Source organism: Genypterus blacodes, unplaced genomic scaffold (assembly GCF_046128005.1).
Source record: "Genypterus blacodes isolate CSIRO-AG114 ecotype Tasmania unplaced genomic scaffold, CSIRO-AGI_Gbla_v1 ptg000120l_1, whole genome shotgun sequence".
Classification (NCBI taxonomy): domain Eukaryota; kingdom Metazoa; phylum Chordata; class Actinopteri; order Ophidiiformes; family Ophidiidae; genus Genypterus; species Genypterus blacodes.
Window position 1 is genome coordinate 881613 of NW_027466923.1, and position 23745 is coordinate 905357.

Consider the following 23745-nt stretch of genomic DNA (forward strand, 5'->3'; position numbering starts at 1 on the left):
CACACACACACACACACACACACACACACACACACACACACACACACACACACACACACACACACACACACACACACACACACACACACACACACACACACACACACACACACACACACACACACACACACACACACACACACACACACACACACACACACACACACACACACACACACACACACACACACACACACACACACACACACTAAAGCAGAGGTCCTTTCAGTCTGAGGGCCTGAGGGAGAACAGACACAGAGAAACGGGAGGACGCCCCCCCCTTAACTTGGCAGGCAGCAGGATGCATTACTACAGCAAACTCAAGATAAGGCAATAGATTGTTCAAAAACTTGATTTGATTCCATATTTCACGAGGTCAAGGACCGTCAAAGCAGGGGAAGCAGCCGGGGGGCCGGGGGGAGACTAATTCCTGTCGGGTTTGTAATGTTAGCGGCGATGTTGAAGCCTGTTTGACTTTTGTGCGAGGAGAAACACGATGAACAATAACAAACAAAAACAACAAAAGCCTGTTCGCCGCGTTGTTTAGAAACAAGGTTGCTATGCACGGCGGTAAGAAGAACGCTTGTAGTCCGACTCTCAGGATTGAATCTCCGAGGTGAAACCGGGCACTGGGTTTTGACTGTGTTGCCAGGTGACTAATTCACATGGCTGAATAGAGTGCAGCACAACTAGAGCTGACGGGTGAGGAGATGGCTGAAGAATGCTTTTGATATGGAATACCACAAACGCCTGGAAAGAGGCATTTCCCCAAAGGCGGAGCAAGGCCGAGCAGGGGAGCAGAAGAGTCAGAAGGACCGGAGCTAAACGCTGGACATGTTCAGACCAAAGACATTCAGAGATTTGATTGTGTCCTCGTTTGCATGAGGACACAATCACAAAACATAAAAACCAAAGAGCTAATCGACTGAGACTAGCAGATATTAAGAGTGTTTGACTGTAGATAGGGGTTCAGGTATACTAGGATATAATATCAGAGGCTGTGGCGTCAAACAGAGCTCATTTACTTGCGTTATCATTTATCAGTCAGTTTACCTGCAAGGGGTTTACTACAGTGAAGAAGGAATGACCATAATGTGGGTGTGCATAATCTAGAGGAGATAAGACACCAGGACAGAGGGAGGAAGGCTAGGACAACTGAAGAGGGTCTGAACATAGTCTTTTCCCAGCCACACACACACACACACACACACACACACACACACACACACACACACACACACACACACACACACACACACACACACACACACACACACACACACACACACACACACACACACACACACACACACACACACACACACACACACACACACACACACACACACCCACCCCCCCCACCCTGGGCCTCAGTAACCACTGGCTTCCAACTGAAATGCTCTTTGTGAGTTAAAAGGTGTGCCAGGCTGTGCAATAGACCACTGCAACAAAAAGCAGTGGTTAAATTGCATGGGAAGCCCCCCAGGCTGCAGACCAGGACAGTTGTGTGTGTGTGTCTGTATGGGATATCCGCATTGCGTGGCAGCCACAGGGGAAACGGCTAAAAGTCATGAATGGATACACACATACACACTTTCAATATCCACCCAGGACATCCTTAACCAACAGCCTCAACTCTGGAGCAGGAAGAAATCGGAAGGCCATCGAGTGTGTGAACCCATGGGGGGCGCCCACACAAAACACTGGCAACTGTAATAAGCAGTTCACCACGTTTACGTTTACGCTGGCTCGAGCTGACCCTTCTGTCGCCTAGGACATCGAATCCGTGGCGGACAGAGAGAAGGAAGAGAAAGATAAAGAAGAGAGCACACAAAGGATGGAGGGAGGAGAAGAAGAAGAAGAAGGAGGAGTTGGGGCTAAGCGGTAGCTCTGATACTCACCACTAAGAGGAGTGCAATCAGAGAGAATTATCCTGACAAACCCGCTTCAATCACACGGCTGTCCCCCCGCTGCTACAGCCATCACTCCGGGGAAAGAAACTGATTAAAGGTAACGCTCCTGTAAACGTGGAGGGAAGAAGATAACAAACACGGAGGAGCACTGCGTGATTTGGTAACAAATATATACAGAAAGCTGCGTCCATCATTTGGAATCGCCTCTAAATTACATGGTGTGGGAACGACTGATGATTTCTGACTGAAGTTTCCATAGGGGGCGCTGTGTGGATTGGTTTTTGTCATTGAAGTCTGTTTACAGCCCTAAGGGAACTATACTGATTGATAAGGTGAAAACTAACCAATCACATGAGAGGACAAGCTCACAGCACCCACCAATCAGCAGTGTCTGCTGGGAATTTGGAGAGAAGAGGAAAACTTTTAAAAGTAAAAGCCTTTAAGTGTTTAAAGGCAGATTAGATAAGATTCCATTTAATTACTTCTTTCATCAGCGCAGCTTTAATCCCATTGTTAAAACGACGCTGTTTTATCCTTTTGATAACACGCACACACACACACACACACACACACACACACACACACACACACACACACAGACATACACACACACATTTCCATTCTGCTGCAGTGGCAGAAAAAGTGCTTGGTGTGCCACATGCTCCTTTTTTCATGGAAAATGTAACTAGGTGAAAATTAGACTTTAAAAACAAAAAAGGATCATGCAGATTAGAGAGGGTGTGTGTCTGTGTGTGGTTTGGTCCTTCCTGTTAGGACCCCCTTGGGTGTACAGGACAGGGCAAGACCTCAGGGACACAACTCCCCTGATGGACCCTAGCCTCAGGCCTTACACACTCACGCACATACACACACACAGGTCATGGAGGGTGAAGCGGTTGAGAGAGACGGAGAGACATATAATCCTGTTACAGCGACACACACACACACACACACACACACACACACACACACACACACACACACACACACACACACACACACACACACACACACACACACACACACACACACACACACACACACACACACACACACACACACACACACACACACACACACACACAGGAAATAATTCACATACTCCATGTAGACAGTAAGTGACCTATTATGTGCTTCCAGTGATGAAGGTTTATTGGACTGACAGTTTAAGTGATTGGGTTGAAAAGTGTCCCCGCCGTCTAACACGGGCCGGATTCACAGTAAAGTACAAAGAACTGCAGGGAAAGTGGAGGGAGTTTTACCCAGAATCCATTTCATGTCTTTATCTCCAGAAATGAGTTTGCAGATGTAAACAGCTACAATCTTGTCTATCTGCCGTCACGTATGCTGGTGTGGTCAATGCCAAAATCCTAGAATTCATGATAGTATCCTATTTATGAATATTAGTATTGTCCCAATGACTTGCATATTTGCAATAATCACTGTACAGCATGTAAGCAGGTAAGAGAAGGACACAAAAACATTTCCCCTGCATTTGTCTCCTCCTTTTTGTTTGGGTGCTGGGTGTTGGGTGGAGTGAGTGGAGTGTGTTAATGAACCCTGGCAGGAAAGGGCATGGTGGTACTTGAAGTGCGTGTGTGTGTGTGCGCGTGTCGAGTGTGTGTGCGTGTGCGCGTGTGTGAGGAGGACAGGAGGTCTTGACCGTACTGGGCTGAGCCTCATGGTTGTTGAACACATTAATCACGTTGCATGTGCATATGCGTGTGCGTGCGTATGTGTGTGTGTCACTGTTGCACTTGACTGCTCTTACCAATTCAATTTCATTCCTCCTCCTTTGCTCCCTTCTTTTCTTACAGCTTCCCCCATCCCCCACCATTGAGCTCAGTTGTGTCTCTCCTTTGCTCTCCCTCTCTCCCCTCAGTGTGATGGACTGCTGAGAGCCTAATGAGGTCCCTCCCTCCCCTTTGGCTTTTTGGGACTGCAGTTTATGTGTGTCTGTGTGTGAGTGTGTGTGTGTGTGTGTCTCCTCTTCTTCCCTTCCTCTCGCTCACCCTCATGCTTGCTCCTTGTGTCATACCTCCTCACACTCATCTCCCTTTTCTATCCATTTCTCTTTCCTCCCACACCCTCCTCTGACTCTTCTTTCACTCAGCCACCCCAACCCTCCTACTTCCTTCGTTCATCCTGACCTCCTCCTCATCCTCCTCTCTGCAGTCCTTTTACCACTCATTTGTTGGTGAGACTGCAGACTAATGGGCCATAGCAGGCGTTCCACACATAAAAGCCACACATAGTCCGTTATTGGCAGACGGCAGAGGGGGGGGCAGACTGCAGAAAACAGCAAAACAAAGTATATATTGAACGTCGAGACCAAAGAAGGCAAACTCTAATGATCATGGTGTGAAATGAACAGGAGCTGAGGAGGCTTCTGCCTCGGACTTCGGTAATTATTTCAGAATAAAAAATAAAAACCTGTTATCTAACTGTATATAAACAGTCAGGGGTGAAACTCTTCTCCTGAATGTCTGCGCAGAAGCTGTGTGTGTGTGTGTTAGCAATTGAGCGCTCTGGCAGCCCCCTATCGTCTTCCACTGTTGTGACGGTGACACTGTCAGATCTCAAGCCGCTTCACTCATGCAAGCTCTCTGGATGGCTTCACAAAGCCTTAAAATTCCAGAACTGCAGTAAACAACCTTCAATTTCTCTCAAATATTTGCCTTTTCAACTCTGACCCCATTGATGAAGTGATTTGATCGCTCTGGCGGCCGACTCTAGCTTATTCTCTGCCCGCATTCTGCTTTCTCATGCCTTCTCTCACGCCCTTGCTATCATTCCCTTTCCCCAAATTTGTGCGTAAGGTTTTTAAAGGAAGCACTTAAGGCTCAAAGTAGAAATAATTATATCACTTAAAGACGTAGTTCCCTATTATGGTCAATCAACCTGTCAGTGTGTGCATTACCGAATGGAGCTGGGGCCGCCTGTGTGGCTAAATTATCCTGAGTGGTTCTTCATTGTGAATGTAGAATGCGACCAGTGTGCCTCGCTTTAACCCCCAAAATGCACCAGAAAAAAGCCTTTTGTCTTTGTCCAAGTCATCACTGACTACTAACCTTTCCCTGCCAGTCTGACCTATATCAACTATTTATCTGGGTTGTATTTTAGCTACAAAGAAAGATACGCCCACTTGCTTGTTTATAAAAGAGAGCAGGATGAGCAAAACCATTACTTTGTCTTTAGATTATGTCATAATAATACATCATCTCCAACTAACCATCAAGTGTAATGAAGATTTGTAGGTGTGATGCCTCTTTTGACCTAAGGGTGTCACATGTGGAAGGCTGACCAGTCAGAGCTGCTACCCCAGCGATTCATAGCATTCCATATAACGATGTGACTTACACACATGGTCCAGTTGAGGCCCCGAGTCTGAACCTCACTGTTCACATTGGGGCCACCGAACCTGCTGCAACACATCAGCCAGAAACCCAGGAGAGGAGAAGATCCTTTGAATTATCTGTCGGGCAAAACCAAAAGAGGCATATCCTCTCTAAACAAGGCTAAACCCCAGAGATTTACTTTCTTAAACAAAGCTACCTGGCAGTGCTTTACTCGCCCAAGTTGAGTCATCCTGGATTTCCCCTCTACAGACTTTATCTTTATGGAAATGCATCAGATAATCTCATGCAGGGTGAGCCATTAGTACAGCAGGTTCACATTAGATGTATCACAGACACAATACCTCAAGCTTAATGCGTCAGACATTATGTCATGTATTAAATTGAATTCATTCCCGTATTCTTTTATAGTCTTCGTAGCATTTGAGTTTTACCTATCCATTACATTGGTATGAGTATTAAGTAATCAATTTTAATGTCAACCACATTGCTATCACTCTTAATGTTGACACACAAGCTGAAGGGAAATCCTCTACTAACTCTCTCTCTCTCTGCAACACTGACATGTTGTAAACGGCACCAGATTGGCTACGATCCACATGTGATTGATATGTTTGCTCGCCTATCACAGCCGTCTTTACTGGGACAAAGAAACGTAAACAGTGGCCATTGGTTTCCTGGGTAGGAAGCTGTTAAAGCTGCACATATCAAAAACAGGACCATGGTTTATAATTGGTGGTTTTGTCGGCCGAAGATTTGAGCGCTCAGAAGGACCTGCACAGACTCGACACTTGGGGCCGGCCCGTCACTGTGCTTGGAGGCTTTGTGATTTGATTAAATTTGGTTTGGACATTTGCTTGAGCTTATCCTTGGGTAAGTGTGACCAAACAAGGCAGCAGCACAATAATGCCTCCACGTTTGAAAACAGAGCAAACAGTGACCTGGAACAAAACGCACGGCTTATCCGTACTGTTGCCTTGGGTGAGCAGGGTTTACACGCACACACACACTGGAGCAGTTTCTCTTGGCACAGACACACACACCTTAAAGCAGTACTCTGTGCAAGACCAAAATGCTTTGTGCCATCAACTCAGCCTGTGGTTACTTTGCAGTTTAAACTATTACCTTCACTTTAGGAGTCATTTGACTTCCCCACACCCTGGCAGATGTAACACAAAATAATGTTTTATTTGGTTTTCATTTGGGTCCATTTTGCATTTCAAATGCCCCTTCATCTCTCTCCCTCCCTCCCTCCCTCCCTCCGTCTCCTTGCATATCTATCCCTTTCTTCCCAACATTTGTTAGGCAATTACAACCAAACGAGGACATAATAGTCCCGTCTGTGAGCAGGAGCCTTCGCTTTCAAATCAATTTCAAGTACAATTCTAAACATATCTCTCCCCTTCACACAGACACATGGATGGGCCACGTGTGTAAAAGGGGCCATGGTGAACACACACCCACACCCACAAACACACACACACACAGCCAATAAAAGACAGGTGTGGAGCAGTGTAACAGCCGATAGCCTACAGAAGGCTCTTAGCTTTAAGCATTAGAAGCACAAGGCCACCATTGATTCCTGCTGCTAATTGTCCATCCACCGCCCAGTGTGGGAGTGAAGAACAGACAAACAGCACACAGGGCAGAGATATAAAACAGGACGGGGCTAATAAAATGTGTTTGCTCTGTCGTTTATCTCAGTACAGGAAAGCAGTTGGAGATACACACAAACCTACACCTTCAGAGGCGTACACCTTTTATCTCTCTTGAAAACTCTGAGGGAGGAGCAGCTGCAGTGAGACAAAGCTGAGCAATGTGTAGACTTTTCTGCCCCAACCTCAGAATGGCCCTGTTCTTGCTCGACTCCACTGTCTACTGAGGTGGGTGCCCATGCTGCCTCCTATTTTCACCTGCTGGATTCGGGCTTACTGACGTCCTCTTGTTATCCACTCCAGACCCCAGTGGGTGTCACTAACAGAGAAAAGGACTGCGTGTCTTTGCCAGGTCCACACCCACACAATTTGTGTCCATAGGAATGCACAACCACACCAGAGGCAGCGCTACCAGGATGTGAGCGGGGTCCTTGTGGTAGAGCAGCATGCCATTTTTTGCTTGTTACTTCAAACAAGTCCAGAATGGAATCTGCAAAGCTCAGAAATGCGGCACAAAAATGTGGCTAGAGCACCTGAGGCTGAGGCTGAGGCTGAGGCTGAACAGAAAGCAAGTCAGGAAAGCACACATGAAAAGAAGCTGGGGCAAAACTACTAGAAATGACAAAGGGTAACACAGGAAAACAGAGAAAATGAGCTCATGTTGAGTCGCGCAAACAAAGAATAAGAATGAGGTCGACACTTTCATTCCAGAGGATCTCAGGCCTCCAAAGTGGGAATCCATAACCTCGAACCTATGGACCAGAGTGGATCAATGTGTGTTTGAACATTAAAGCATTGTAAAAGTTCAATATATAGTATGATAAGCTGATTGAGGATTGTAGATTGAATCAATTGGGAGAATCTGAGGGGGAAAAAAAACATCAAATAGTCCAAAGATGGACACAGTATCAAATAAATTCTGGCTTGGCACTTTCCCTCTTATCTTATTATGGGAATACATAGTTTCACCTTGGTGTGTGATGTCAGGTGCCTTTTCCCGTTGATGAATTCAACAACAGTGTCTCTCTAATGGCCTCATCCTTCATGAAGAGTGGAGGGCTTGGAATTAATTGCCCATTACTGCTTTATGCACTAAGAAAGGACAAGATGTGTGTGTGTGTATGTGTGTTAGCAAAGGCCTAAATATATATCGAGTGGCTGAAGTTGTAACAAAAAGGAGAACACCACCAACACTTCCCCAACCAATCAAATCTTCACATACAGACCATAGAGGGGACGGAGGGGCAAAAGAGGTTAGCTTATGTCTTGGCCGAATGTGATCCCTTTGCTAAACATGAGCCTAAAGAGTATGAGTCATGCTTTACTGACGCAAGTTACAGAAAGCAGGAGGAGACGTGTGTGTGTGTGTGTGTGTGTGTGATGTAAGTTCAAGAAAGATGAAGAAACATAGAGGCGAAAGAAAGAATGAAAGCAAGCAAAAATGTTGAGTAAGAGTTACAGGCTGGTGGGCGAGTAAAGAATGATAACAAAGACGGAGGTATGGACAGACGGATGAAGAGAGAACGGAGCCGCGGCGGCCTTCAGCGTCGAGTCAGGATGAAGGATTGGAGATGAGGCAACCCTAGATGAGCTCACTCCCTCCTTCTGTCTTCTATCGCAACATGTCTTGAGCAACCCAAAGACTGGCTTCACACCAGAGGCTCACAAGCTTTTCCACAACAAGGAACCCTGCGGCTGGCTCTGCTAGGAAATTACATCTGAAGAAATACTGGCAAGACCAAACACCAACCCCCACACATACAGCAAACTGCTGCAGTTTACAGAAAGTCAGAAATGAGTCGACGCTGGATAAATACAATCACACCACATGTGAACTCTATGAACTGCATATTAAACTACATATTTTACACATGGTTCATCTAAGGGCAAATATGTTTTACTCTATTCTTCGCTTCAAATCGCACTTTAATACATTAATATGTCGCATGTAGTTGATGGGAAAGATGATGCTAAACGAAGTGCTAAGTCATGTATGCAACAAACACACAGTGAAGTAAAAGGGGTCATTTCAGGCAACCGAGGTTGAAAAATGGAACAGCACCTTAAGATTTGTAATGTTTTGGTCCCACTATACGCCATAAGAAGTCTCGGCTGAAGATGCCGCAATTCGAGATCTTTCTAACTTACATGTGCAGTATACTTAAAGACGTGTCAGACAACAAGAAAAGAGAACATGCCGTTAAACACATTATAATCCTTCACAGTAACTTCAAAGTATTTTCTCTCTTCCGCTTCTGATACTGCTTCTGGAGTCCGGGTTCTTCTCAGGAGCCCAAAACCAGGACCACCAAAGAGTGCCTCAATCACAAATCTCAATGAGCCAAAACACTTTCAAAGCCTATTTTTGAAATTCCATATTTTCTGACAAACATACATATCGTTCTCATTAAATTCCCTCTTTTAACTGTAGGCATGAAAGCAAAACCTCTTGCTTAGAAAACAAATCAGAATGACTTTGAAAATATGTGGGAAGTCATTTACATTTTCCACCATATGAATTTGGTATTAGCGAGGTTAAAAAGGCCTTGTTGTGTAAAGACGTCCCATAGAGACTTCAGCCCACTGACTTAACTGTCCCATACAGTTTAATCCTGTTCAACGTTGCTGCCTCACTTTGTCAGAGTCACCGGTGCTTCAAAAAGCGTCGGGGACCTATTACAGCTTTATGTAATGTCGTGGAGACGGGGATGTGCTTTTGTATTGGGCGGGCGCGCGCGCACACACAAACACAGGGCCCCCACCACCACCCTTCTGTGAACAAGGGGTTTCTCTACAGCTGGGTAACAAAGCATGACCCAATAATCCCAAAGCTTGACTCAAAGCTAAAAAACCCTGCCCTCCCTCTTCTTCTATCCCTTCCTCCCGCTCCCTGAGGACTTTATAAGGCTCTGCTAAAGGCACTTCTGTGCATGTGTGCATGTGTGTGTGTGTGTGTATGTGTGTGTGTGGGTGTGTGTGTATGGGGGTTTTACAAATAGAAGCATGCTTAGCTTTGATTATTCTAATTATGACTTGGAGCTAGAAGCAGATTATTATGAACACATGGGCCGATGAGCTGTTGATGAGCTCACATCGCTTCAATTCGTCTGTATTAGCGTTAAACCAGGCTGACAGACAAAGACATTAGCATGCACCATACAGACATGGAGGGTATATTTCCAAATGTAGACTATAACAATGAGTGCTCCTAAAATGGCTCGCTTTTACAAAACTGTTTCATGATAACAGGGTTTAACTTGAAGGTAGTGCTATTACAATATGCAAACTAACAATGAAACAAATAAAGATCAGCTAAAGGGTTTCGCCGTAACAATATGAGCACCAATTCCTTAATACAACCAACTTTTGAAAGATATGAAATTGCAATAAACATCACTTATGTTGTTCCATCTCTAGGCTTTAATGAAAACTGGGGTTCCTTATATTTACTTAAGTCACAAATCCATGGAAGCAACACCAGGCCTCAGTTAAACTCTCAGTGACCTGAACACTGAATATTTCAAGTCCTGTGGAGTAGAAAACCAGATCACTGAAATCCCTCCCTACACATCAGCTCCCTTTACTAATTACCTGGAAAAAAACACATCAAGACCAACTTCACCTCTTGCTGCAGGCATTGCGATTTTGAGAGAGAGCTTTAAGAATACATAGAGTTGACCTAATATGCTTGTGATATCTATGAGGAAACACAGCACACGTTTTTCTTTAATCAAGTTTGGCAAAATTGGCTGAGATATATGAAACTTTACAAAGTCGAGAACCAACTCCAAACCCTCGTCTACAGATGGTCTCTATGTCAGTACTGCAAGCTTTGCAAGAAATATGTTGTTTGAGCAAAACAACAAAACTACTACTTCTTTATAGCCTTGTATCAATTTCTGCTCCTATGATATCCAGACATACAACTACTCTTTTCTTCTGAACGATTAAAGACTAGTTTGGACTTCTCTGTCAGAAATACGTCGTACATATGCCATAGATACGCTGTAATCTGATGCGCACCTCCCCTTCTTTGTCGCCTGAAGAAGAAACAAAGATGGACATTCCTCAATATTTGATAACACCGACAAAGCTTACTTAGTCACCATTGTTCCTTGGGCTATTTCCAAAAATATAAACAGAGAAGCACGCCAACGTCTTCTTTCGCTTCTCCTTTGCTACCGACCTCGATAATGGCAACTACCACTTTGAGTGCTTAAAGAGCTACACGCACACACCATCACAGAACTACATGTGCTCACGACGGAGTAGTTGGTCACTGCCATTAGATCATTTTGGCATTCAACTTACCAGGCAGCTAGTAGACGGACTACAATACAAGGAGACAGAGCACAAAACCATGGAGCAAGCATTAATCAACATGCAGCTTTGTCTCAAACATAATGACTATAATAGCGGTGACTGCAGGGTGCATGAGATGTGTTCATCAGGTTTCTCCAATGTAACTACTGCCGCGATTTTAAGTGGTGATTATATTATCCTTTATCTGGCAAAAGCGATGTTAAGATCTGTCAATTAGAGCTGTGTTACATGCTCATATACACACCAGTCCATGCATGAGACTAGCTGCCCAACCTATCTACAGACAACCCTGGGAACAATTGTTCTCCTGTTAAGCGAGTCAGTAAATCGTTCATATAAACTGGTTCCTGTGGTTCTCAAACTGAAGAACAAGTGAGCAGTCAAACCTTATCTTGATGTCACAGAGCTATTTGAGCCGTCTCGTGTTTGGTTGACAGAGAGACAAAGCTGTGTGCCATGACTGACCTTGGGGGAGATTGGAAACGGTTCCCTGGCGAGGCAGGTAAGACTGGAAGTGTTTGCTTATGGGTGCATTCCTGGTTTTGGGCCAATTACACTTCAACTGTTTCACAGATGCAGCTTCTACAATCACAAATTATTTCTACAATTGCTCTGTTGTGAGGAATCTTTGATGTAACGTTGTAATGGAACTCCAACCTTGCGTACATGGAAGTACAATGTTAATGTGCTTGTATAGGTGGGAAGTGGTAAAAGTAGGTCATCTGTGGGGGAACCTACATTCTCCCACTTGCCCAGGCAATTAACAATCACATTATGGTTTATGTAGAACAATTGTCTCATATATTGAGTAGACTAAACTTAACAATCAACAAACTTCTTGGACTTACACTTATTTCTGCAAACTCTGGTTTTATTTTAAGAGATGAAGAAGATGAACATTTATGAGATGCAATTAGATTCGACAGGCCCATAGAAGCACAGCAGCCACAGTGAGCAACTCCCCCCCCCCCCCCCATACCTTGGAGCAACATGAAACCCCAGACAAGCTCCCGTGGCTCTCACACACACCATATGGCCCCGGAAAATAAGACACACCGTCGCCATAAAAAACACTGCTTTAGACTATTCGCATGTTTCATCAAATCTATTTCCCTGACGCCTGAGCTCAATTTGTGGCTGATGTAGAAGCAGAGGTATGAAACTAATGATAGTGTGAGTGGAGATGGAGAGCTTTACGGAATGGCCCTTTGTTTGGAAACAGCCTCTCTGCGGCGCTGGAAATGCGAGACTCTTATCGATCAATTCAACTGGAAGCCTTTTGTGTGCAAGCAAACCAGGCTGCAGGCAAAGGCACGAATAAAGACTATTTGCTATTATATGCACAACTAAGGGGTTGGGTTTATTATTTAAAAACAAACAAACAAGCCCCTCCAACGTTTATTCCACGCTGGTAGCGACTGAGCTCTTTGTCCGGTCCGACCAGCAGCACATAAACAAAACGCTATGGGGCGATTTCTCCCGATTAACGTCGGATTAAGTCGTAATCAGAGACACGATAACCGCCTTTGTTCTTTGCGTAAGCTTTGCTCCACCAATTGGGAGTTTTACAACGACTTTCACGAGCAGGAGTCCACGCAAAACAAACGAGACACCGACGATACAAACGTCGGAGTCCGCTTGTATCCGCGTTTGTTAGCCCTCCTCCCGCCCCCCTGCCTCTCTCTGGGGTTACAGCTCCAGCCAGCTCCGGCCGTCGGCGAGAAAAGCCCCGCAGAGGAAGAAAGGTGCTGATAGTTGCCAAGCCACAGATTCCCCCCTATCGAACCCCCTGGTGAAAAGCAACCAAAGGGCTCTGAAATGAGAGTAAACCTTCGCAAATACGCCGTAACAGAGCGGTGAGGAGCCACAATAGGAAGCCCTTTAATTTTTAAACGGCAGCTGCTCGGCTAAGCTAGCAGCAACCGAACCCCCGTGTCCGTCTCTAAAGAGGCACATTTAGCTCAAATCTCACTTTACATACTGTTGGAGCAATATTAGACCCGCTTTGCTATTTGACATAAAAAAAGGTCATTTGTAATTTTCCTAATATATAATCTGGCCCTGATCAATCAGAAGTCCCACAGGAAATCAACGCAACGCGACAGGAGTTAATTATATGCAACTTCTGCTTCACAACAAAGGACAGAAAAACAAGCATAATATGCTGGAAACGTCAAATGTAGCAATGATTCTATTAAATCTCACAGTTCAGTTTATGTGCCTTTGATGATTACTTATATCAGTATGTCCTCTCATGTCCATCATGTCCTCTACCGGGGGGAAACAGGTCCGTGTTATTCTATGATAATGGGTATTTTTCTCCACAAACGACTGTTTATGGGGGAAATACACATTTTTCCAACTGTCGTTGAATCACTCACTTATTCATGACTGACAGGCAGTTTATGAATACAAGAGACTCGTGGTTCAAAATGTAGTAGAGAGTGTGTCCATGCGGAAATGCGAGGTCTGGGTCCAAATGGATCCGGGCCATACTGTGAAAATGAACTTTGTGTACCGGTTCAAATCTTTTCTCATAAGTACAACAAACTAAGAATTCAGATTGAGCCATGTTTGGTTTCATTTACATTGAAAACAACCGCTTTCCACACTTTCCACGATAGCACGGAAAACTTCCATCAATCATCTCCAGCATCCAACAGCAGCGAGAGCAGAAAATGAAGCAGACCAACAAACCAGATCCACTACTTATTGTCTGTTACTCCACTTACCGACTTGTAAAACGTTTTCCACACAGCCGGTCTCCAGCAGTCTGATACCGCGGCGAAAAGGCAGTCCGTCTCCCGTCCCCACCGCTCCGGCTGCCCCCGCGGTAGCCGTCGTAACGGCTGTAGATCCTCCGCCAGCGGTGGCAGCGGCACCGGACCCGGCACTCCCAGCGCCACCACCAGCCGCCGACGGACTCTCCTCGCCGGCTACTCGGCACTGAAACGAAGAATACATGCATATTTCCTTTTCGTTGCGGGGAAAAGACCAGTAGACGATGCGGCGTTGGACAGGCTCCGGGATCCGCTCGAAGCGCTCCTCCACTCTCTCGAAGGCCCACTTTTCCGCCACTGCCTTCGCGGCGCAGTCCAGAAGGGACTCCGGGGAGCGGTACCGAGAGCTGGGCAACCCACTGCCGTGACCCGGCCCCGGACCGGGTCCTCGCGGAGCAGGGCGCAGGCATGGTCGCTTGCTGGCCGGTGGTACGGAGAGGAGATGGGGCGGCTGTTCTCTGCGTCCTTCCGCCATGGCGAGCCGATCTACACTGAAGTGACGGACGGTGTAGGGACCGAGCAGGAAACACACACAAGCACAAGCGTGCGCGCGCGCACACACACATACAAACGCGCGCACACGCAAACACACTCACTCACGCACGAACACACGCACACTTTGGGGAGGGTCAAAATAGATTACATATCAACAAAGGCTTCCGGTTACGATTTTCAAAATAAAATAATATCGAAAACGACAGTAGCACCAACAAACATTTAGTCATCAGTTTATTTTTGTAATCAGAATATTGAATGAACTCTGACCCGCAAATCAATTCATAGGGTAAGAATAATGCAAACTGAACTGAGTATATCGCATGTATTGCACAGAACCATATTTGCACTTGCATTGGCTGTTTTAAGAAGTATGTTTGTCTACATGTCAAGTCAACTTTATTTATATAACCCAATATCACATACAATGTCTCAAAGGGCTTTACAGGTCCACAACATCAGGAAAATTCCCGACCCTGCCCAAAGGTCTCTACCCAGAAAACCTTAATGTATGAGGAAAAAAGGAAGAAACCTCGGGAGAGGCAGTTTCAAGAGACATTCCCCCTCCATGAACGGCTGGTGTGCAATAGGATCCTCCAGTGGTATTAAACAAAGGTACAATAAAACATGCAAAGCAGTAAACACAAAACAGCCATGCATTAGGAATTAACATGTAAGACAGAGACGAGGGAGATGCGGATGGTTGCCGATGGAAGTTCGTTAGAGAGAAAAGTGGCAGGGTGGCAAGAGGTGGCAGGGAGGGGTCTGCCATGGAGGAGGATGGGGGGTTGGCTGCACGCAGGAGGAGGGTTAAGCAGATGGCAGAGGGAGTGCAGGAAGTGTATTCCAGAATAAAGGAGCGTAGTACGAAAATGCTCTATTTCCCCAAGTCTTTGTCTTGACCTTTGGGGTAACAAGTCGGCCTGGCTGCTGAGATCTTAAGGTTCAAGCAGGATCATAAGTGGCGATATTTAATTCAATGTAGTGTAAATTATACCATCTCTCTTTGAATGATACACTTCAGTGCCCCACAACAAAACAGTGAGTCTTTTGTTTTAAAAGCTAAAATAGCCTTACTTCCTGTCTTTTGGTTATAACTTTGTGAGATTGATGTAAGAGAGAGCAAGAGAAGGAGAGAGGGAGTGGGGTTAGTGGGGTCATTAGGGGTAGATTGGAGGTGGGGGTATTTCCACGTCACTAAACAAAACAGTCTTCCATCAGCATGGCAGCCCCCAGAGCCTCCAGAGCCCCGAGAGCCCCCTCCCGACACTCACCGTCTCTATCTCTGATGTGCAGCAGTGCAGTATTTAGCAGTGTTTCACATTTGTGGATTGCAGCCATCACAATGATAGAGGTACACAGTGGAATTCATCATCCTCCCGAATGCTCAACATTCCTAGAATATTCCAATGGCTATGATTGTTGTTTTTGTGGTATTCAAGCGTAAGATTAAGACGGATTTATGATACTTAATCACTATTTTGTTTACTGTGTACAGCCATTACAGTGTTGCTATGATTTCTGTTATCACTTTAAAATTCATATAAGATCACTATGAGATTGCTACTCTCAGCCCTGATAGGTCCTTATTAACACAAACTAATTATTATTAATAATTCAGTCAAATTTGTGGGCACTCTTTGAAGGCCTAAACCTTGTTTTCTTTTGCTGCTTCTCATGCCGTGCTGCCAAAGCTAATATTATACGAGTACGTTATCCACTACTGTTAATGAAATCAAATATGAGCAGAAGTTACAATCATTTCCCCTGTTGCTTTCCCTTATGTATGTTGAAGAATGACAAAGCAGAATTTTCACATGTGTTTAAAACATTAAATCCTGTTCAGTTCATTTGAAGTCTTTAACATGGATGTATAACCTCAAATAAATAAAACAGCGTTCTCCACTTCCTTCATGAAATAGCCAATGAATTTAAATGTTAGCTCAAACCCACCGTGGGGAGAAATGACAATGAACTGTGAGCTCCACCCATTAAAGGTAATGTGTATTTGCTGACTGGGAGCCATTGTTATGTATAAGACACATAATAGTGTGAATTTAATTAACAAAACAATAACTTTGTTATTCATGGGCACAGCTGGGATCATCATCCATGCAAAATGTGAAAGACAAAGAGTGCAGGGATACGCGACACAAAACAACTCATCATGTCCATTGAATATATTCAAAAAATACATAAGCACAAGCAAAATGGAAACAACAAGAATGTAAGAATGATCTGTAATACTAGATAGCAGATTTGCATACAAAATGAGAAACAAGACCAACCGGCATTTAGACTTAGACCGTTTTTGGTCCTTGTTAGTCTCCCGATGTGTTTCCTGTTTCCTTGTTGGACTATTGAGGTGTTTCCTGTGTTGCCTGTAACCTTGAAATCTCATTCCTGATGTCTGAGTTTTTGGATTATCTCTGTTTTCCTTGTGGATGACCTTTTGTCCTGCCTGCCTTTTGAAACGTTTGCTTAGTTTTTGAGCTCTATGCTTTATTTTGTCTTGAGGTGCCTATTCTTCGCATTGCTCCTTTTCAACTAGGACTTTTTTAAATGCTTTATTTTTGTTTAGCCTGCCATGCCAAATCCTTGCCCTTGCACTCCACTGTTTCCCCTGACAAATGACATGGAAAAAAAGACAAAAAAGTTCCCTGCCTAGGCAAGGTGAGGCAAATATATTTGGTTAGCACATTATCATACACAGAGGTCATTCAATGTGCTTCACAGAAATGAAAGGAAGCATCTTCCCTGACAAAAGAAATAAGAGCACAAATCTGCACCCACTGACAAGATGATATGTAAAAGTAATACTGGGAGAAATAAAAGCTGCTTTAGTAGATATTTGCATTGCTTTGGCTCGCATTGTTTAATTACAAAAATAGTTCAGAAGGACATGGACAATTATCATCTGAGCAATGGCCCCGGTGCTGTAAGGGTTAATACGCCCCACTTTTATTTTGAAATGTTTTACTGCCTGACGCACTTAAAGTCTAGTTTTCTCTTTTAAACCGGCTGTTTCTTCGGCCAAGTAGTCTTTTTGTTGTATCGTAAGAGTGTGCGTAGAGATAAATGTGAGTATTACTACATCTGTGATTACTTGGATACATTTACCTGTTATGTTTCTGTTCAAAACCCCCCTCCCTTCCCACACATACGTACTTCGAAAGGTAAAATAAAAGGAATAAAAGCCTTGCAAATATGCATTCTTACCGATCACACTACTGAGAAATCATCAAATACAATCTCATTACAAATACACATCATTTTTACTCTTCACTGACCTTGTATGAGCAGTTCTTCTTCTTCTTTTTTGCCAAGGTAGAGAAATTGTTTCATGGGTCTGATCAAGCAAATCTAAATATAATGGCTTGTAAAATGTGTGATGGATGAGCATCAGGGTTGAAATTAAGCAGACAATCTCCTAAAGTTGATTTCGTGGCGATATGGGAGATATTAGTTACTGAAGTACAGAAACAATATCCAGATCTGGCTCTCGCTGTGTGTATCCTGTTCCCGCCTCTAAAGACTGCTTTTAGGTGTGCAATTATATTGAACAATAGACCAAAGGCATTGGAGGACGCAACCTGTTGCCATGGAAATGATTATGATGGATTTGTGGATAGACAGAGCAGGTAATTGGAAAAAGATTGATGGGTGACAGGGTGAAAGAGAGAGCAATAGAAATGGATGGATAGAGAGAGGAATAAATGATCATGGCCGTGGTGGGAGGAGAGAAAGCCCTATTACATCCCATCTTTCAGGGATTTACAATTATATAATGATGCATCCGCTCTCTCATCAACTCAGAAGGCAATCATTCTTCCTCACAAACTTGCTCCCTTTTTTTTCTATCTTTCTTTCCCTATAGTAGCCATTTATTTCCCTCTCTGTCTCTCACTGCTTCTCTCGCCTTCGTTTCTTCCGTCTTCAAACAGGAAAGGTAGCCGAATTGTGTCAAATTCCTAGTGTTGTCACTCAGTGCAGGGAGATGCTGTAGCTGGGCTGAGAGTCTAGGTCCCACTTAAGGACGCCGGGCCCTTATGCCCCTCTCATGAAGTCTGTTTCTGACACACACACCAATAGCCTGCTGGAGGTCATTTTGTAGTCATTAGTAACTTTAAAAACAGAACTTTAATAAGAGATTTCATCTTGCTACTATACTACTACTCACCATTCTTACTATCGCCTACCAGAAAATGAGTTCTGGGGTCTGGCATTTGTATGCGGTGCTTTTCATTTCATTCTATTCAATACGGACTATTGAGTATTATTATACTATGATAAAAGAGGAGTGTGATTTCGCACAGGGTACTTTTAAGGGGTGGAGCAGGAAGGGCAAGGGTGAGGAAGAAGGGTCAGGGGAGTCTGGGGTGAGGGGTAATGGGTAGAGCTGGGTGAAGGGGGTAGAATATCAGGGCTTCCTAAAGGGATGTTAAAGTAGTGACTGATACTTTGAAACCATCGACCAAACATACTGAGGTGAATCACAGTGTGCTTACTATCTTCTTCTTACCTACTATTGGCCCAGTGGTGTACACACGCACACACACACATACAGACACGATCAGGAACAAGTGAGAGAATAACAGGAATGGTTTTCTTTGTAGCCATAGAGAGCATAGATTCACTGCTGTATGAAGACTTTCAATAGGTGTAAGGTGTGTGCACAAGGGTGTATACGAATGTGTGTGTGTGTATGTGTGTGTATGTGTGTGTTTGAGCTTGGTTGTGTGTGTTGTCCTTGACATGAGCATACTCCTTCACACCTTTTGTCTCAGAATCTTACCTATACGAGGGGCTGACAACTCCGGAATGTGGTGCACTTACTGTAAACACTCTGCTTTTTATTAAGGAGGGACAATAGAGGTCTCTCTCTCTCTCTCGCTCTCTCTCTCTCTCTCTCTCTCTCTCTCTCTCTACAGCATTCTTACACACATTTACCTGGGTTAAAGAAAACCTTGATAAAGAAAACAATATTTCTAATTTACAGTGTTAAAGAAATAAGGTTACTGCAGACGCAGCGAGTGTGTCAGATATGTCAACGCACAACGATGTCACAAATGCGATGATATGTCAACAGGCTGTGGATTTGAGTGTGTGTGTTTGTGTATCCTGGGGAGTGAACATGTCTCATAAACTACAGCTGACCTTTAAGTGTGCCGCCTGCACCTGAACACTTCCTCCTCTTATTCACACACACACACACACACACACACACACACACACACACACACACACACACACACACACACACACACACACACACACACACACACACACACTTCATTTGGTGAGATGTTTTCTAAAGGCCTCATCCTCCTTAGAGGTGCCACAAGCTTTTTAGCAGCTACTTATGAACCTCTATCCCCGACAATACACACACACGCACACACACACCACAGAACTGTGTCCTCCCTTTATTCAAAGCTTGATTTCTTTTCATCTAGTCCCTCTCTTTCCCTTTTCTCATCTCCACCTTTTTACTCTGCTGGAAACTTTTGTGTGTGTCAAATCCAATCCTTCTCTCTCATCTTTGTCCTCTTTCCATTACCCTCTCTCCTGCCTCTTTCCCCCTCCTCTTATTCACCACTGACTATCTCCCTCGCTTCCCCTTTTATTTGTCTCCTCTTCTCAATATCCTTCGTCTCCTCAAGTCTTACCCTCACTCTTTCTCTGTCCTCTATTCTCTGCGGTCGCTACAGCTTACAGCCCTCTCCTTGCTCTCTTCAACGTCTCCTCTTCTCCATGGTGACCTCTCACCTTCTATTTTCCCTTTGCCTTTTCTCTCTACCCTTTTCTCGGCCCTTTTCCCCCCTCACGCTGGTCTTTGTGGGGCTCTCAGCCCCCAGTGGGACATCCAGCAGGAGAAAGAGCTGAAAAACAAACTGAGAAGGAGGGAGGGGAGAAGGAAGGAAGGTGAGAAGAGAGGAAGCATAGAAAACAATCTGATTCCAGTGAAAAGGAGATAGAGAAAGAGCAAATGGAGCCTAAAAGGAAGCCCATCAGGGTGTGGGGTCCCACATGGACATGTTGGCTCAGAGCATTTTGCAGTATAATAAAGGATACACTGTTTCTGTTCTCTCCCATACATGGACTCATACTGTATATTTGAATATATTTGAATTATTTAAATGAATTACTATTTGAAGAATAATGTTTCCAATAAGGAATTTATTATTAGCTCAATATAAAGCACCTAGACACCGAAAAAAAGAACATCTGGCAACCTTTAAATAAAGGACTGAAATTGTGGACATTATTTCAAAGTGACAGAAATGTTGTTTTTTTTCTGTCCCGACCCCCAACTCCTCCTCTCTGCCCATTTCTCTCTCTGCATGGGCTCATTGGGCCGTGATTGGAGTGTGTGAGCGTGAGTTTCTGTGATGTCTGTAATGGTGATAGGGGGTGATTTGAAGAGGGTGTGTGTGTGTGTGTGTGTGTGTTTGAGGGTGATTTCACACCCAGAACCCTTATGGTCTCATCAGCCACCATGTCAGCCAAATGGCTACTGAAGTTGAAGACATTGCTCATGTCTAGTGTGTGTCGTCTTAACACATGTTGTGCATTGAATGTTTACATTTGTATACATGTCTGTCTAAGTGTGTGTGTGAAGCATAGATTTTTCTTCTTTTTTTTTTTACGTTGCTCCTCATTTGCATGTTCAAACAGGATTAAGTGTATTGAGAGGATCAGCAATAAACAGTTTCTTTGACAGGAGACAGGAGCATGTTTAGCATTGCAGATTAGGAAACACCAAGAAGGGAAGCCAGCTCTCACCCTCTAATGACTTTGTTGTATGTGGGAGTCTGATCATGAGATCACAGAGTTTTAATGGAGCTTTCTCACTGTAGGACCAGGATTGTATTCGTTTTTCTTTTTTTGTTATGCACTACTCACAGATCTCACCATATCCTCTAGAGGGCAATGTGGGGCCCAAATCATTTTTTGTCAGATTACATTCTCTTTTAAACAGCAAGTCTACAGCTATTTAATATATTAGATAATAAATCATATTTTTTTTATTTTGAAATGTCGCGTCTACACCTAAACACCATAGAATTGGTGATGTACTTGCTTATAGTTGCATGAGTGGACATCCGCATGTACGTGGTATAAATATGTGTGTGTGTGTGTGTGTGTGTGTGTGTGTGTGTGTTGGGGTGTGTGTGTGCACACAAATGTGTTGTGTGTGTGTGTATGTCCACTTAAGGTGCATTTCCATCATCATGCTTTAAATTAATGATCATATTCATCATAAATTTATCATCAGAAGGCTCGGCCCTGCACACTCCTAATCTATCTTTACCAGGGCCAGCTCTAGGATTTTGGTGGCCCTAAACAAGATGACACACACAGCTCGTAACTGAATGGCACTGGACAAAAACAGCTCCTCTCCTGTCCTGTTTATTTTTCTTCTGTTGATTGTTTGGTGGTTGCCATCCATACTGTTGCATTACTGCCACCTGCTGGACTGTCCCTTGCCCTTGTCCTTGGCCGTGGCATATTTGAATAAGCGCTAATGGTACTAGGCAAGATTCTTTCCAGCACATACTCTAGTTGCGTGTGTGAATACTGAAAATCACCAGCAGAGCGTGAAAGGTTGACCTAGCATTAAGCCATGATCTCTGTGTGAAAAGGGCTTTATATGATGCTAACCTGGCAACACTGTCAATATTATAATGATGACAGAAATAAGGATGAAGATAATGATAGTGTGGATTCTAATATATGAACGTTGTCTCTTTCTGTTAGTGCTTAGTTGGGTCTACAGTAATATATGCAGCTGCATGTGACGTAATTAGCTGAAAATAAACAAATAAACAAACAAATGACCAGTCAACTGCAACTGTGAAATTGTGTTTAAATGTGTCCCTGTGTGTCCTCAACAGTGGATGAGTGGATGAGATCTGACAGGCAGGGATGGCTATGTGTGCTAGTCTGTGTGTGTGTGTGTGTAGTGGTGGGGTTACAACCCCCATAATGCACAGCACTCCCACTAATGACAAGATAACATGATGATGAACATGATGATAACATGAAGAGTGCAAGGTGTCAGCTCCAATCGCTCACTGCAATTACAGGATTGGCTCACTATACACATACACACATGCACAATATGCACACGTGTACGGACTCATGATCACATTATGTGCAGTTATACACATCCACACAGGTACTGGTTGAACCATAGACACACACACACAGACACCCATAAGCAGGTGCAGTTTTTGAGCTACATGTTTCTTGTTGTTTTTATTTAGAAATTAACTGAAAGCAGATGATTAATATGCTTCTCACCTATTTTCATTCTTCCTATTCAGCTCAGATACTTCCTACACCCCTTTTCAATCTCATTTAGTTTTATGTGTGGGTGAGGAGTGTGTGTGTGACAAATGTGTGGATCCATGTTCATACGTGCAAAGTCATGGTGTTTTTTATGTGTGTGTGTGTGTGTGTGTGTGTGTGTGTGTGTGTGTGTGTGTGTGTGTGTGTTTGTGTGTGTGTTTGTGTGTGTGTGTTGTAGCAGATATTAGAATCAAATGAACTGTGAAATAAGCTCCTGTGTCTCCCTGGAGTGTAACTGTGGGAAATCCTCCCCCAACACACTGCACAGGTTTACCATTCATCCATGCATCCTCCCACAATAGCTATTAGGCTTTCACTAAAGATGTTTATAGCGAGGAGGATGGCAAACCGTGTGATGATAATACGGCTGAAGGAAAGGCTTAGTGAGAAGCTGGGAATATTGTGCACCGGATTTGATATTAAAACAGCTCTATTCCAATTGTAAATGAATTACGAGGGACGTGTACAAGTGTTGCATTTTCAGGGGGCAGTGGTTGATTTTATTGCCGCCCGAATCAATGAGGATTTCCTCCCACAACCTCCAGACCTTGTATTTTTCAATGATCTCACTTTTCCTCATAATTTGAACACTCTCCAAATAACTTTTCAGGGAGAATCTGACTCAATATGGAAATATTTTTTACTTACTTTTTTACTAAATGGTGCAATGAGTGCAAAGTATAAGTGAGAGAACAACAAGAGTAAGTGCCAAGAAGCTAAGTTATCGTCAAACAAATGGATGTAAGTGCCAAGATGCAGAGTCGAGAATGATGGCAAACAGGACAAAGCAAATGTCAGCATATCAGGGCAAAAAGCTTGAGCTGACTTATGAAGCTTTCATTTCTGCAGCATTTAGTGTGTTTGGTGC

The 23745-nt window shown here is 44.0% G+C and overlaps 1 protein-coding gene across 1 annotated transcript in view; it reads right to left on the minus strand.

The window, feature by feature from the left end:
- zswim5 (zinc finger, SWIM-type containing 5) overlaps positions 1-14530 on the minus strand; it is a 39009-nt gene extending 24479 nt beyond the window's left edge. The window contains exon 1 of the mRNA XM_076162236.1: positions 13980-14530. Coding sequence (XP_076018351.1) covers positions 13980-14502 — 523 coding nt within the window. The 5' untranslated portion in view covers positions 14503-14530. The remainder of the gene's footprint in view (positions 1-13979) is intronic.
- Positions 14531-23745: the final 9215 nt, after the last annotated feature.